At 33.4% G+C, this 17,408-nt stretch overlaps 1 protein-coding gene across 1 annotated transcript; it reads right to left on the bottom strand.

The window, feature by feature from the left end:
- Positions 1-7,019: 7,019 nt before the first annotated feature.
- Positions 7,020-15,877, bottom strand: LOC127853809 (uncharacterized). The gene is made up of 8 exons (XM_052388596.1): positions 15,764-15,877; positions 14,770-14,866; positions 14,422-14,540; positions 13,429-13,525; positions 13,085-13,203; positions 11,535-12,092; positions 11,306-11,436; positions 7,020-10,876 (listed from the first exon to the last, which is right to left on the bottom strand). Exons 6-8 carry the CDS (start codon positions 12,073-12,075, stop codon positions 9,806-9,808), a joined length of 1,743 nt encoding a protein of 580 aa, XP_052244556.1. The 5' UTR covers positions 12,076-12,092; positions 13,085-13,203; positions 13,429-13,525; positions 14,422-14,540; positions 14,770-14,866; positions 15,764-15,877; the 3' UTR covers positions 7,020-9,805.
- Positions 15,878-17,408: the final 1,531 nt, after the last annotated feature.

Raw genomic sequence — 17,408 nt, 5'->3', positions numbered from 1 at the left:
ATTTAACTGTCTTGAAATCAATGTTTTTATGAAGAATACTTTTAATTAACCCGAAACCATACTATTGAATTAACACAATTTACACATGAACTTGAGTTTCATGGGATAATACCATTGTTGTGCCAACTGTTGATTGCGGCAATGAAATTGATAGTATGAACCATGTGCGCATTTGCTCACGCCTTGTATGCGGATACGTTGACAACAGATGACACTTCGATAAAAGAGAACAAAAAAGCCACGCGCGAAAGAAGAGTTCTTCAGCGTATCTGCATGATGTTTTGTTAATTTGGTTTTTATACACGGAATATTGTTTGGTCGATGTTTATCACTTCGATATTGCGTTAAAAGGAATTCGCGGGAAAACGGTGGATTATGTGAGAAAGAAAACGATAAAAAAACCATCGATAACCAGCATGAATTGTATAATCAGTACATATTCAACAAAATAAAAATACTTCAAATTAAATCAAGAACGTGCTTACTTTTCGAAATAAAAGATCAATATGTCCATCAATATTACAGCATGTTACATTTAAGTTTACTAACATATTTGACAAAATTCAAGTGTTTAAAGAGTCGGATGCCAAACTTTCATGGACACTTCTTTAACCGATCATCTCAATGACAATAGCACTTCTATTCCCGATTACTCAAACTTGTTACCAGATATAAGATTGAAACAGAAATGCAGAATTCGCTGTGGAATGTTGTTATAGTAAGCAGGCAGTACATAAAAATGTATGTTCTGACGTAAATTAAAAAACGAATTACCGGACATTTTCGTATCTCTTTGAAATATGATTATGATTTTGTATAATTGAGAAAGATAAATTGAAAACTATTTCGATATGTCTGATAATTGCATTCTATATGAACATATATTTTCCAGTTTTCTAGCCAACCGCCAAATCTTCGCATAGTACACGAGTTTAAACAATTTTGTCTAACGTGCTTTGTAGCGAAACGGTTGCTCTAAAGCATGTATAATAATTCCATAATAAAGGTACTAAGGCCATTTACTTGTATATTAGATAGCATGTCATGAAACATCACTCTGCTAAAACTGCTACTTAGAGATAAATATCAGTAGCGATGCCGGTCCGAAATTCTTTTAACTTTACTAATTACGTGATTGAGGGTCAGGTGATTCGCACTTCGAGAGCTTACATTATCATTGCTTTAAAGTAAGTGCTCCCTATATGCAGAGCTCAAAATAAAGGGAGTTTGCCATTATCTTATTAATTTTGTGGCTACACATTAGCATCGTCTTGTTGATGCGATGTTAAAGAGCTCCAACGACATATGATTTTTTTGAAGAACAAACGTATATTTGCTCTTAAAGACCCATTCGCTACCGTGATTTAGAGCCCTGTTATAAGTAAAATTTCTCACGATCGCGTAGATCCACATGATCCGTTGTATTTTCATCTCTCTAAATCTCAAGTTACCACTAACAAGAAATATCTTTAAAAAAGATATACGGCGTAAATAGTTTAATGAATGAGATCAAGGATAGCGAATGTCTTTTTCTGTGCAGTTCTTAGCTGCATCACACGCAGTACGGGATGTTACGGGGAGTTTTCGCGGCTTATTTTACATTATAACATATTGCTGGTCATAAACCTATAGATACAAAACAGAAAACCAAAAGAAGAATGGAAGTGAAATTTAAACATATGAGTCAACCGGCCACACGAGAACAAACCTGTTTTAGTGGTCTGTCGGGCATTGCTATTTGATTCGATTATTAACAGTATCGAGAATCATCGTGCTCATGCTTAAAGTGATATTATGGGCATTTTGCACTGTTGAATTGAGCTGAAAAGAATTAACAGGTCAAAATAGTTAGTTAAAATGTGGTTACTGATCAATTATCTGCAACTCACCTTGCTACCAGTTGTTTATAAAAATATATTTTATATTCGATATTCTTACGTGACCCACCCAGTCCTGTAAGCCGAAATGATCCGTAAAACAATATTGTGTCTTTGTGTCGTATGAACAAATCTGCACTAAAACTAAATTTACGCAACTCGTAAACGCATGATCAGTTGTCAAACGAAAGTACGGTTAATATTCAAATGCATTATTTTTCTCTTTCTGGTATATTGTTTTAGTATGTTGATGCTGCATTAATTACTATAAGTGTATATGAAGTAGAAACATCAAAAATAATCAACGGTTGCGATAGACACCTATAAACTGTTACATGCTCATAATATCACTTTAGTACATTAGGCAATATGGTGGAATAATTATTGTTAAATTTATTAAAAATAATATTTATCATTGTATTGTTGAAAACACATTAAGAATCTATTATTGACATACCATAATTATATTGCTTAATATCTTCTTTTAACATATTTCTGGTCTAAAGAAAATTCCAGGTCACCTAGTTCACGGATAGCGTCTTTATTATATAACGATTATTTTACTGACCGCGAACTCCGGTGATGACCTGTATATAAACTCTGAATGTCCGCGACTTGACCCGAAACCTCGCGGGTTGAAATACAATTCTTTAAAGTGAGGCCTCGCTTCCACTGCTCTTTATACTTTTACATGTTAATATGTTGACAGGAATATGGAAGTAAGTACTAAATATGAGAACATAGCCTTTTAAGTATAAACGCTTTTGCGCTGGTAATACTCTGAAAATAAAAGGTGTACGCACAAACTGTATTGATGTCGAGAATTGAGTGTAAAACTGTTCTATCTATTAAGCCTTTTCATTAGAGATAAAATTGTTTCATACAGTAAAACAGTGTTACAAAGACGCGGATATGTTTCCAATGTTCTGGTGGTATACTCAAATCAGCCAATGGAATAAATGAAGTGTATTCATTCGTACCTAGCCGCGGGATTTTTATTTGAATTTTATTGGACACTTACAAAGGTCAAGTCAGGGTGAAAAGCTGGCTTATGCAGCTTACGCCGAAAAAACAAGCTAATGATGTAGAAAATTATTTCCGGTGGTCACTTGAATTATATTTCTTCAGAAATAAGCGTTTTAATCTTATTTGAAATTGCAATTATTATATTGATTCGTACTTCAAAATGTTTGATAAGAATATGCATAATATACATAAATGCATTTCACGTAGAACATAAAACTCAGTTATCAGAATGCCCGATTTATTGAAAGTCTCTGTTATCAGAAGTGACCTTTATCGGGAATCAAACTGTTCGCAACTTCATGAATACCACCGATAAAAACATGTTGTTTATTCGTTTATATTTCATTGAATACTGTCAAAATTTCAGTATTTGAGGCACAGTGATGACTCGGCATGCTGGAATATCAAATAATGTCTTTCAATATTTCTGAGTAGTTTATTTTTATTTTGTTGAAATTTTTACTGTCCATCCGGTTCATGCTGTTTTCCGACCAAATTTTCTATTTTTGGGCTAAAACCTATCATAAGTTTGTGATTTTGTTCTTAAAAAATAGAAATGGATACATCATTTAGCAACTCGACATTGTACCTTGTCTAAAATAAACTAATCTTTATGATAGAACTTTAAAAAAAATGTAGAACTTACCTCTCGCGCGTGGCTTTTATTTTTGTCTATTATCAGAGTGCCATCGGTTATAGTAGTATCCGCATTACCAACATTTTAACTCGCACGTCATAATGATTCGATGTTTGTCAATAAAAATGGACGTTAATGATATTCTTTAGTTAATGGATTCCGCGTAACACCGAAGAAAATCACGGTCAATCGGCGTTTACGATTGACAAAATTAGTCGAAGAAAAAACATAGTATCAAAGTATACAGTCTACAGATTTTTTAAATACAGTGAAACTTTAACTGGGGATCGTACCGGGCTCCATATTATATTTCCTAAAACTTGTCCTAAGTTGCTAAAAATAGCACAAATAACACACATACCACAGAAATTTCACTTCAAGTGCGCAATTTTATTGCGCATACATTATACATTGTTTTAGCAATTTATATAAAACGCGGAGAATTAAAGAAATATATAAGCACAGATATAATAAGCAATTGACATAAATATTTGTTCAACAATAATTATACATTGTTTAAGCAACAAATATCCAATTCACAAATTATTATAATTTTAATTGGTATACCGATTTGAATTAAAGTTCACAGCAGATAAATAGCTATTTACTTAAATTGAAGCCTTTTTCATCGACCATTCCAAGGCGCTGATTCCAGTTGTAATCATTGTATGTTTGTAGTTGGTGTTGTGAAGTTGGTGTTGTGATTAAAAGGAAGTGGAGAATAACACGAATTTCTGTTCTCATGTTTCTGGAGTTTCATTGTTTGCTATTAAAATCGACAGGTACTGAGAACAGAAAAGTACATAATTTGTATTCTAATAAATTATCATGGTTAACGGTGTTACAATATTCGTGTACATGATCAAGTAAACTTTTTATGACCCTTCTGAAAATGTTCTTGTTTTCATCGGCAATTATTCCAAGTTTGTGAACAAACATGTTTTTATTTATGGGCAAATAAATACACATGGAAATATGGGCATATATATGCATTAATGCACAATACATAAAACAAACAAATGCATGTAAGATTTGATTAAATGTATATACTCTGTAGTAAACATACATGTGTAAAATTTATTGGTTACTTATAAAATGATTGTTTATCTTCAACATTATTTAACCAGTCTTTGCTATGTTTCATTTGTCACATAATACAATGAACATATACATTTTAATGTATTAAGGAACAACAGGTGAGCAAATATATATCGTAGTATTAACCGATAACATTAAACGACTTAAACAAAGCAAAAGAAATACACCAATGGGACGAGAACACAATCAATTTTTAGTTAAAACCAAAGGTTATACCATAAAAAGGGCATCCGCTGTTGAACGATTTCAGGAGTGTTTACTGAAATCAGTTTCCTATCAGTTGTATAGGTGTATTTTAGCAGATAAATAACTAAACAACAATGTTACGCAATAGTTTATATGAAAAAATGACAGGTAACAGAGATTCGATCACAAATACACATGCACACGACAAACAAACATCAGGATAACTGGTAATTATTGCTTTCCTTTTCAACATCATTTATTTAATATACATGTACACTAAGTTATACATATATACGAAGAAGTATAATCGATTAATATTTTAAATTTGAGTACAAAACACATATAGCACTTTAAATTGCATATATATTTTTAATTGCATATATTGTTATATACTTATATATTCATTAAATCAAAACATACATCATTATTAACACAATTTATTAGGAACTACATATATGAACTACTATGAACAACGAGAAACGTGGGACTTTTATTTTGCAAACTATCTCGCGCTGTAGAGAGTTTTAAAATAGCTCATTTGTGTGGTCGAGTTTTGGGTCACCCTTGTCGGTCACTCTGCCATCGAAATTAAAAAATAGTAAATTGTAACCATTACCAGTGTTTATGTTACACTATCTATATAATTTGAAAGCACGCGTTCAGTTGATATATAGTGGGGGAAATGTCGTTACATCGTAAGTCTTTCGTTTACTGCTCGCATTCAGCAAAACAGATATTTTCTTACAAATAAGATATAATACTGAATGTCGATTTATTGGATGTCGATGTACCATGTGGTCGAATGATATAAAAGTAATGATATCAAAGGACCAAGCCTGTTGGTCATGTGTTAACAAAATCAATTTGTATTTGTACAGGGGATTGGGTATGGTAATATTATACAAAATGTACAATACAATTTTCTTCTAACAGAGATATTACTATATACACACTTAATATTTACATATACCAAATTACAAACAGACGCTTGTTTTAAGACCTATAACGCCTTAAAAAAATTCGCGTTTCTAAACCTGTTGTTAAACTTATGTTATTTTAAATAAAAATACAAATTCGCACTATGTTGTGCGTTAATGCAATATTAGAACATTACGTACGCGATCTCAAACATATAACTATAATGTAAAATAAAATGTAATATACATTGTAAATTTCCGTTTGATCGATAGACAAAATAATTGCAGACATTTATATACTAACAATTTAATATGCTCTTATTAATTATCTTTAAAACGAATCTATACAAATGGCACAATATTTAAAGCTTTTTGAAAATGTGGGGTCATTTGGGTGAAATACCCGTGTGGATGAATTTTGTGCTAGAGATTGATTACCAAACTGCAAATGTCATAAATTCATCATGATGCGTTTGTCAAAAATGTGTGTATCAAATCTATGTATGTCTCTTGACGATACGTTATTGTAAGAGAAATTATGTTCACAACCTTTCTCCTTAAACGCCTGATTACACAAGGGCAATTGCCAGTTACTGATTAAAGTAATTCCCTCCGGACTGATTCACGGCCGATAATCACGGGCGCCACCTCTTTTTGCGATGCATTTATAAATAAGCCAATGCCTCTTCCGAGGCGGCGCAAAGGGCCGGATGTTTTGAAATAGTACACATAATTCTTCAAGCTGAGTAGGTTGTATGTGCTTATTTCAACATATTTCGCATAATTTTAATTACCGAATAATGTAGTGCGATTCAGCGCAGATTTATTTATCCAAATATATATAGAAACATGCAATCACAAGCCATTTTTAAATATGGTGACCTTCATAGGTGTTGGTATGGTGGAGTTCCTGAAAGCTAATCGATGGTTTTTGCTTGTGTGACGAGTCAACTTCCACCCGATTAGTTCGCTAACGAAATCAAATGACTGCGTTCAATATAGACTAGTTGTTGCATGCACAAACACATTGGGTTCTTGCAGATCTAATACATGTAGATAATTTTGTATTTTTCCAAAAGAGATGTAGCCAATGCCAGAGAGGTGGCGCTAAGGGCAGTATGTGGCGCCAGTGCATGATATATGAATCCTTACATGAATTATATTCGATATATAATGTTAGATATGAAAGATAAAGTTCCTTTTTCATATTTCTTTTTTCTTTTTATTTTTCAACGTAAATATTTAAAACCAAATCTAAACAGAACATATTATCTTCTATAATAAAATAAGATGCAGATATATAAGTCACCAACTCAGTTAAGAAGTCAGCAACCTGAATAAAACATATTGTACCATATAAAACCAAAATACGGCATCCTCAATAAATCCAAACACTAAAGTCTCTACATTCTCATATTATTTCTACCACAACAAATGTGTTTAAACAGTCATACATGTCACGAAATAATTTAAAGATGCTACTTGTGCTTGAAACGATGAGTTTTATCCCCAAATCTAAATGCTTGATTCATTTAAAGGCAAAATTCAACAAATCCTAATTAGGCTAGAATATCTCGATTGTTCCCATAAACATCTCCACAAAATAGGATAGCTCGGTGTTAAATCGTTAACCTTTTTATTGTACTAAAGTAACTTTTCTTATTTATAGAATGTTTAATGACGGAAATATTCAAAATCGTTTTTCAACACAAGTCACGTTATGATAATGCAGATTACTTTTTTATTATATTTCATTAAGATCGAATTAAGAAACAAAAAGCGAACACTCAACCTGGAATACCACACAAAAAGTGTATGGTCGGCAACCAAAAAAAAAATAGCTGAAAATTTGCATTGGCGCCATCTTCTTTCATACGCATAGGCTCCATCTATTATGGAAGAATGCAAAATTATCTATTTGATCGACAAGAAGCCAATGTTTTCTGCATTCAAAAACTTGTTCAACGCGATAGCTTGATGTCGTTAGCAGTTTGGTTAGGTGAAAATTTGCTCTTCACACAGGCAAAATACATGGATTTACTTTTATTAACTTTACCATGCCACAACGTATAAAGGTCACCACGTTTCCAAATGGGTTGTTATTATATGTTTCTGTACAGTTGTGGATGAATAAATATTCGATGAATCGCACTACATTTTTTTAATGATGCGAAAAATGTTCAAAAAATAAAATAAAACCTACCCACCCTGTAGAAGTATCAGTGACATTTGAAAACAACCGGTCCTTAGCCGCCTCGGAAGAAGCATTAGATTATTTAATGCAAAATAGGTGGCGCCCGTGATAAATGGCCATGTGAGTAGCTTATCTAACCACCGTGATGACTTAAATAACCCAGAAACCGATTAAAAATACACACACACAAGAACAGCGGTTGTTTGTCAACATTGTGTTCGTAACTATTTTGTTTATTCATTCTTATTATGTTTTTCCCGCGCCCGATACAAAAGTTCATCGGCCAATATTATATTCAAATAAAGAATTCGCTGGTTGTAAAAACCAATCATTAAATGAACACTTTGCATAAAATATCTGATTTTCTTGGTTCTGAAACCATACTAGCCGTTGCTATGCCCCATACAAATTACAACTCACATTAAACCAGCATTTCACAAAACTGGTCCGCACTCAAACTTCCTCATGCAATTAAGAATATTCAATATAAGGCACGCTTGTTCAACCAATATGATACGGAATGCCAATCGCAAAATGTTTACCTTTTTACCGTTATTGCAATACGTTGTTGCCCAATGTCCGAAGACATTATTTATGTAATTATAGACTTGAACTAGTTTCCTTTAGATGAAAATGTAAATCACAAACATGATGTTTGCATGGAGTCTCGTTGTTGTCACTTATACATTTTGCTCGACAAATAAACCTCACCTTTAATATTAAAAGGTACATCACATTTAACAATCAAATATAATAATGAAAAATAACATAATTGTATGCATAAACTAACTAACTATTGGGTTAAAACGTACCACATGTATTTCACTTTGAAAAATGTTGAAATGTAAACAAATCTTTTTCAAAATCCAAATGCTTTCAAACAAAAAAGCTAAACTGATGGTCCTCGTAATAACTGTCCATCTAATAATGATAAGAAATACAACAATGGATGAATTGCATGGGGCTTCTGAAAATCACGAATCGTATATATAAACGAAGCCAACGTTAATTAGCAGTTTGACTGGGAGTACAGTGTTTACATTTTAAAATGTTTTCACAAAATCAAATTATTTGTTCTCGCTGGGGATGAGTAAAGCTAAACTAAAAAAAATACAATTTTACCAGTCTTTTAAATGTATATTTTAATAGTTAATCTTTTTTTAAAGTATTACCTTTATTTAGACTTTATAATAAAAATTAACACTGAACACGAAAATTTATTTCCGTTGCAACTCGGAATTTTGGACGTTTAAGATCTTAAAGCGAATACATGTATATACGATTTCAATATTTAACTTTCGTAAGCTTATGTCAGCATTATAATATGAAGGAAAATATTATGTTAACAAATCATCTAAAATGTTTATATGGTGCCATAATTCAAATATTGATTGAAACGAACAAGTTTGCACCGATTGTTTGTTGCAGAATCAAAATAATGTACATGTTTCGTATGAACAGATCTTAACGGATATTCCAAACAGTGTATATGTCTTGTGTAATGCTTGAGTTGTCTGCTTTACATCAGGACACAATTTGCAATCAGTATCGGATTAAGCACCGTGGAGGCCCATAGACAGTGAAACTTATAGGGTTTAGGGTTACAGTTTCATGGGGACCAGAAACCTCGCAGTTGCCTACTCTGCCTAATGGTACTGTTTGCAATTTAAATAAAACTTTTCTTTCGTATATTTTCTGAAAGGACTTCTTCTGACCTTCAACTGTAGTCTTTTATTCATCAGCGCTTTATTTGTTTGTAAAACGATAATAAGATCGTGACACTCGTTTTAATATTAGTATTTACATTTTAGGTCTTATTGTACGATGCATGTTTTGGAATATAAGTAATTTATTTTATATGTTTAAGCATTCACTTCTTTTTTTTTTCTCTACAGAGTCTGAATTGACACTTATATTTTTCAGACAAACCTTCAAATGCGTTTACAAGATTAAGCGCTACAAATTCTGGCTCTAGTTTGTGTACACCTTCTCTGCTGTATATTAATTGTTCAGTTGTCAACGTTCCATTGTCTGTGCCAGTTGCTGAATCTTCTCCAACGCAAGTCTTTTTCTCAAGTGTGTTTTGTGCATGCTCATTAGATTGGTCCATCGGATCTTCTGCTGGTACGTACATGTTGGCATATTCTTCATTTTGCTGCGCTTTTTCTATAATTTTCGATGGCGTAAATTTACCGATAAGGATTGCTAATGCAAACAAGCGGCCTTTTCTGTCACTGCTACATACAATAGAACCGCTGTCACCGGGGACGCAGAAACCGTTTTCAGGAGACCGACTCTCAATAAATATGTGCTTATTTATTTCACTTGGGTCACATGCTGTTAGAAATCCCAAACCAGGGGACGATTTTGCTCCCCAAATGTGAACTGGCGAACAATTTGCTAAATTAAGCCCGTTTAGTTCGGCATGTTTCAATATATTATTTTCTGTTCGAAAACGTGTTTCGCAATCGTTTCGTACTTCTTGATCGACGTCCACTGGCACGATATCCAACCAATGGCAATCGTGTACATGTTTAATATGTCCTAGGATCTTGTCGGATACTTTGAGAGAGTGTATATTTGTAGCTACATGGCGAGATATGAGAGCTACAAGTATGGGCTCGTTCTCAGGTTCCTGTATACATTCTTGTTGAGGGTGGTTCATAGATGGCGATAATCCGTTACACTTATCAGCAAATCCTCCTAGCGTAGCTTCAATCCGACTATCCGAAATGGGATCGCCAGCTTGGCAGCAAAATCGCTCTAGCGTACCAACGACGACCAAGTATTTGTCAAATCCATTAGTAGAAAGGATTTTGATAACGGTATTCGAACATTCGCTTTCAGATTCAACAGTTGTTTTATCAATATAGATCTTAAGACGTCTGTTGTTCCTAAAACATGCAACTACACCTTGCACTTGAAGAACTTGAGCAATGATCTACAACGAAATTTATTTGTTCGATATTATTTTAAATCATAAGCAAAACATTTTGAGTAATCTTACAATTAAACTTACCTAGGAAAGTGGCACGTGTTTACAATAGAACAGAAGTGTATTTAGACATTGCGCTTCCGATAAAGAGTTTTTTCACACTTGGAAACATAATATTAGATTGATGTGTAAAACAATCAATTTTTATATCTTACACTGATATTCACATAATCGTTGTTTCGTTGTTCCGTGAATATGTTCTGTGTATATGTACAACAGCAAAGAAGTTAATTTACATTACATTTTGTTCTTAAAAAAATGTAGGGCATCTAACATAGTATTGAACATCGTATTCGACTAAAACCATGGTTTTGTGACCAAACGCGAAAATAAAGTGTATTGTGTATCTTTATGACAGATGTTATTTATACGTACAGCATTGATGTTCGAAGGGTAGTTGAAATTGCCTTGAGGAATTAATGGTCGCTCATTACCTGGTACCCCGCTGTTGTTGTAAGCCCCTCGTACATGTTGATAGATTTCATGCAACGTCTCATCAAAATCACCTACATTATATAGATTAAACATATAATTGTCATATTTTTAAATATGTGTATTAACGTCTGAATGTCTAGTCAAATCTAATCAAACCCATCACGCCTACCTGTTTTGCGTTCGTCCGATCCGATGTTAACCTCTATCGCAATTTGCTCCATCAATTTCTTCAATACAGAAAATGCAAACCTTTCAAGAAGATCATCAACAGCGTCTTGAATATCATTTTCTGACGTGTATGCTACTAGAAGATTTCGAAGAGTGTGAAGATCTTTGCTGCCAGGTTTATCACCAATTATTAAGACGCAGAATTCCAAACCCGATTCCTTTAGTTCTTCCAAAATATGGCGCATTTCATGTAGCTGCCTAAATTTAATAACAATTACGCAGGCTGCATTTGTGCACTTGATTTTGTTCTCGATATCTTTTATTCCAATGAGACAATCCATTGAAATGGCACACTTAAAAATGCTTGATTGTACCATGGTAGTAAACAGATGAGTCTCTTTAGACAGGAATACTTCTGTGTCGCGTTCACTGAATCTTGTTTTTGTCAGATGTTTTCGACATTTTCTTTCAATACCCTGAATTGAAGTTCGACTGTATGTATACGCGGGAAGGCTGGCAACATCAATCACGTAATGGTACATTTGGTTTGTATCAGCATCTAGAAATACCGATATTTAGTTCATATTTTTGTTCGAAACCAAAAACAGAGAATACAACATCGATCATTTGAATCAAAAAGTACACCGATTCGAAATGTTAAAGGGATTAGTTTAACAACTTGTTTACGACAGCTTATTATTGCAACCATAAACTTCGCGTTAGGTGTAGAAAATTGCATTACGATTGTATTTGCTTCACATCAAGAAATACTTACAAACTTTAACAATGTTTAAACCATAATGGTAATATTGCCAAAAATGTATTAATGATTTGAAAGTTCAAACCTAAGACTTTGATTGTGTACATATCTATACAAGTTTGAATATAGAGATAATTTTGATTTTACTACCACAGCGGCAGTCAATGAGCAACTTTCTTTGCAACTTTAGGATTACATTCATTTTTATTATTTAAGGATAATGTAAACGAATCTTCTATTTGATATCGTTGATTTTATGACCGTTATTAAACATTATTCCGTCATATCACGGCGGTCAATATGTATAGCTGCGTGACCAGTACTAAGGGTCCATGCATACGCCAGTAACTGACAAGTTCCCTACTTGATTCAGAGATACAAGGATAATGACCGTAGAAAGAATTTCATAACCACTCCCAACACCGGACAAGTGGCCGGGCCGAGGATCGAAACCTCGATTCATGAATGTTCTGAGAAATTATAGCCGGTCCGGAAGCCAATCTCCTAATTATTCTTTTTGTGTGTAATTTAACCCTTACAAAATGTTTTTATATTTTAAATATAATTTGCTACAATCGGTAATATTTGCAAACATAACGTTTGTATATAAAGACAGAAATGTTGCTTAGATATTAGGATTATTTCTTTCAATGAAAATTCCAATGAGTGTGTAATTACGTAAACGAAAACAAGTGTTAGCGACCTTCCTGTCCTATTATTTGAGATATAATTATAAATAACCATCTCATTGTTTTCCTTGAACAGCAATAAAACCAATCGGCATGACGTACTTTGTTCTTGAGGTGAAGTATTTAATTCTAAAACTTCCGGTTTTTCAGTTCCGTCTTCGAGGGAGACAATCACGTGTTCAAAATTTGACAGCTGAGTACTTGAGCGAGTCTCTGAAAAACTACCAAGAAGACTTATTTAACTACATAAAAAAACGGTCACAGCTAAAACTTATGTTTAAAAAAATGGGCGCATTTCTAATGTTTACATCATTCTCTCATCAGTTGACATTTAATAACCAGTTATTTTTTTTATAACTAACCATTTCTAATAATGCATGCCACACTGTACAGTCGTAAATATGTCTTGATAACACGCTCAGTTTAAATGAAATAATTGTACATACCGATTACCAGTTTTCTGGAGTAGTTCCAACTGTCGTTTTGCATTGTCCTGATCTTTCCGTTCTTGTTCTTTTTCTAGTTCTTCGTCTTCCTGATAGTCTGTTAAAGGGATTAGTTTTACAACTTGTTTACGAAAGCTTATTATTGCAACCATAAACTTCGCGTTACGTGTAGAAAAATGCATTACGATTGTATTTGCTTCACATTATGAAATACTTGCAAACTTTAACAATGTTAAAACCATATTGGTAATATTGCCAAAAATGTATTAATGATTTGAAAGTTCTAACCTAAGACTATGATTTTGTACATATCTATACAAGTTTGAATCTAGAGATAATTTTGATTTCACTACCTCGGCGTCAGTCGTTGGGCAACTTTCTTTGCAACTTTAGGATACCATTCATTTTTATTATTTAAGGATAATGTAAACGAATCTTCTATTTTATATCGTTGATTTTATGACCGTTATCAAACAATATGCGTCATATTACGGCGGTCAATATGTATAGCTGCGTGACCAGTACTAAGGGTCCATGCATACGCCAGTAACTGACACGTTCCCTACTTGATTCAGAGATACAGGTATAATGACCGTAGAAAGAATTTTATAACCATTCCCAACATCGGACATGTGGCCGGACCGAGGATCGAAACCTCGATTCATGAATGTACCGAGAACTTCTAGCCGGTCCGGTTGCAAATCTCCTAATTATTCATTTTGTGTGTGATTTAACCCTTTCAAAATGTTGTTATATTTTGAAAATAATTTGCTACAATCGGTAATATTTGCAAACATAACGTTTGTATATAAAGACAGAAATGTTGCTTAGATATTAGGATTATTTTTTTCAATGAACATCCCAATGAGTGTGTAATAACGTAAACGAAAACAAGTTTTAGCGACCTTCCTGTCCTATTATTTGAGATATAATTATAAACAACCATCTCATTGTTTTCCTTGAACAGCAATAAAACCAATCGGCATGACGTACTTTGTTCTTGAGGTGAAGTATTTAATTCTAAAACTTCCGATTGTTCAGTTCCGTCTTCGATGGAGACAATCACGTGTTCAAAATTTGACAGCTGAGTACTTGAGCGAGTATCTGAAAAACTACCAAAAAGACTTATTTAACTACATAACACAAAACGGTCACAGCTAAAACTTATATTTAAAAAAAATGGGCGCATTAATAATGTTTACATCATTCTCTCATCAGTTGACATTTAATTACCAGTTGTTTTTTTTTATAACAAACCATTTCTAATTTTGCATTCCACACTGCACAGTCGTAAATATGTCTTGATAACACGCTCAGTTTAAATGAAATAATTGTACATACCGATTACCAGTTTTCTGGAGTAGTTCCAACTGTCGTTTTGCATTGTCCTGATCTTCCCGTTCTTGTTCTTGTTCTAGTTCTTCGTCTTCCAGATAGTCTGTGACAGGGATTAGTTTTACAACTTGTTTACGAAAGCTTATTATTGCAACCATAAACTTCGCGTTACGTGTAGAAAAATGCATTACGATTGTATTTGCTTCACATTATGAAATACTTGCAAACTTTAACAATGTTAAAACCATAATGGTAATATTGCCAAAAATGTATTAATGATTTGAAAGTTCTAACCTAAGACTATGATTTTGTACATATCTATACAAGTTTGAATCTAGAGATAATTTTGATTTCACTACTTCGGCGTCAGTCGTTGGGCAACTTTCTTTGCAACTTTAGGATAACATTCATTTTTATTATTTAAGGATAATGTAAACGAATCTTCTATTTTATATCGTTGATTTCATGACCGTTATCAAACAATATGCCGTCATATTACGGCGGTCAATATGTATAGCTGCGTGACCAGTACTAAGGGTCCATGCATACGCCAGTAACTGACACGTTCCCTACTTGATTCAGAGATACAGGTATAATGACCGTAGAAAGAATTTCATAACAATTCCCAACATCGGACATGCGGCCGGGCCGAGGATCGAAACCTCGATTCATGAATGTACCGAGAACTTCTAGCTGGTCCGGTTGCAAATCTCCTAATTATTCTTTTTGTGTGTGATTTAACCCTTTCAAAATGTTGTTATATTTTGAACATAATTTGCTACAATCGGTAATATTTGCAAACATAACGTTTGTATATAAAGACAGAAATGTTGCTTAGATATTAGGATTATTTCTTTTAATGAACATCCCAATGAGTGTGTAATAACGTAAACGAAAACAAGTTTAAGCGACCTTCCTGTCCTATTATTTGAGATATAATTATAAACAACCATCTCATTGTTTTCCTTGAACAGCAATAAAACCAATTGGCATGACGTACTTTGTTCTTGAGGTGAAGTATTTAATTCTAAAACTTCCGGTTTTTCAGTTCCGTCTTCGATGGAGACAATCACGTGTTCAAAATTGGACAGCTGAGTACTTGAGCGAGTATCTGAAAAACTACCAAAAAGACTTATTTAACTACATAACACAAAACGGTCACAGCTAAAACTTATATTTAAAAAAAATGGGCGCATTAATAATGTTTACATCATTCTCTCATCAGTTGACATTTAATTACCAGTTGTTGTTTTTTATAACAAACCATTTCTAATTTTGCATGCCACACTGCACAGTCGTAAATATGTCTTGATAACACGCTCAGTTTAAATGAAATAATTGTACATACCGATTACCAGTTTTCTGGAGTAGTTCCAACTGTCGTTTTGCATTGTCCTGATCTTCCCGTTCTTGTTCTTTTTCTAGTTGTTCGTCTTCTGGATAGTCTGTTAAAGGGATTAGTTTTACAACTTGTTTACGAAAGCTTATTATTGCAACCATAAACTTCGCGTTACGTGTAGAAAATTGCATTACGATTGTATTTGCTTCACATCAAGAAATACTTGCAAACTTTAACAATGTTAAAACCATAATGGTAATATTGCCAAAAATGTATTAATGATTTGAAAGTTCTAACCTAAGACTATGATTTTGTACATATCTATACAAGTTTGAATCTAGAGATAATTTTGATTTTACTACCTCAGCGTCAGTCGTTGGGCAACTTTCTTTGCAACTTTAGGATAGCATTCATTTTAATTATTTAAGGATAATGTAAACGAATCTTCTATTTTATATCGTTGATTTTATGACCGTTATCAAACAATATGCGTCATATAACGGCGGTCAATATGTATAGCTGCGTGACCAGTACTAAGGGTCCATGCATACGCCAGTAACTGACAAGTTCCCTACTTGATTCAGAGATACAGGGATAATGACAGTAGAAAGAATTCCATAACCATTCCCAACAACGGACATGTGGCCGGACCGAGAATCGAAACCTCGATTCATGAATGTACCGAAAACTTCTAGCCGGTCCGGTTGCAAATCTTCTAATTATTCTTTTTGTGTGTGATTCAACCCTTTCAAAGTGTTGTTATATTTCAAATAATTTGCTGCAATCGGCAATATTTGCAAACATAACGTTTTAATATAAAGACAGAAATGTTGCTAAGATATTAGGATTATTTCTTTCAATGAACATCCCAATGAGTGTGTTATAACGTGAACGAAAACAAGTTTTAGCGACCTTCCTGTCCTATTATTTGAGATATAATTATAAACAACCATCTTATTGTTTTCATTGAACAGCAATAGAACCAATCGGCATGACGTACTTTTTTCTTGAGGTGATGTATTTAATTTTAAGACTTCCGGTTTTTCAGTTCCTTTTTCGATGGAGATAATCACGTGATGAACATTTACCAGCTGAGTACGTGAGCGAGTATCTGAAAAACTACCAAGAAGACTTATTTAACTACATAACACCAAACGGTCACAGCAAAAACTTATGTTTAAAAAAATGGGCGCATTTTATAATGTTTATAATGTCGTTTCGCATTTTCCTGATCTTCGCGTTCTTGTTCTAGATCTTCGTCTTCTGGATAGTCTGTGAAAGGGATTAGTTTTACAACTTGTTTACG

Source organism: Dreissena polymorpha, chromosome 12 (assembly GCF_020536995.1).
Source record: "Dreissena polymorpha isolate Duluth1 chromosome 12, UMN_Dpol_1.0, whole genome shotgun sequence".
Classification (NCBI taxonomy): domain Eukaryota; kingdom Metazoa; phylum Mollusca; class Bivalvia; order Myida; family Dreissenidae; genus Dreissena; species Dreissena polymorpha.
The sequence above is the reverse complement of the archived record's forward strand: the minus strand, read 5'-3'. Positions and strand labels throughout refer to the sequence as shown.

What these genes read in the sequence shown, in the direction of transcription:
- LOC127853809 (XM_052388596.1), bottom strand. Translation starts at nt 12,075, where the DNA reads ATGTACCATTACGTGATTGATGTTGCCAGCCTTCCCGCGTATACATAC. An exon ending in ATCGGACGAACGCAAAACAG is followed by an intron (nt 11,437 to 11,534) that starts GTAGGCGTGATG and finishes TATATAATGTAG; the next exon opens with GTGATTTTGATGAGACGTTG. An exon ending in ACCCTTCGAACATCAATGCT is followed by an intron (nt 10,877 to 11,305) that starts GTACGTATAAAT and finishes ATTTCGTTGTAG; the next exon opens with ATCATTGCTCAAGTTCTTCA.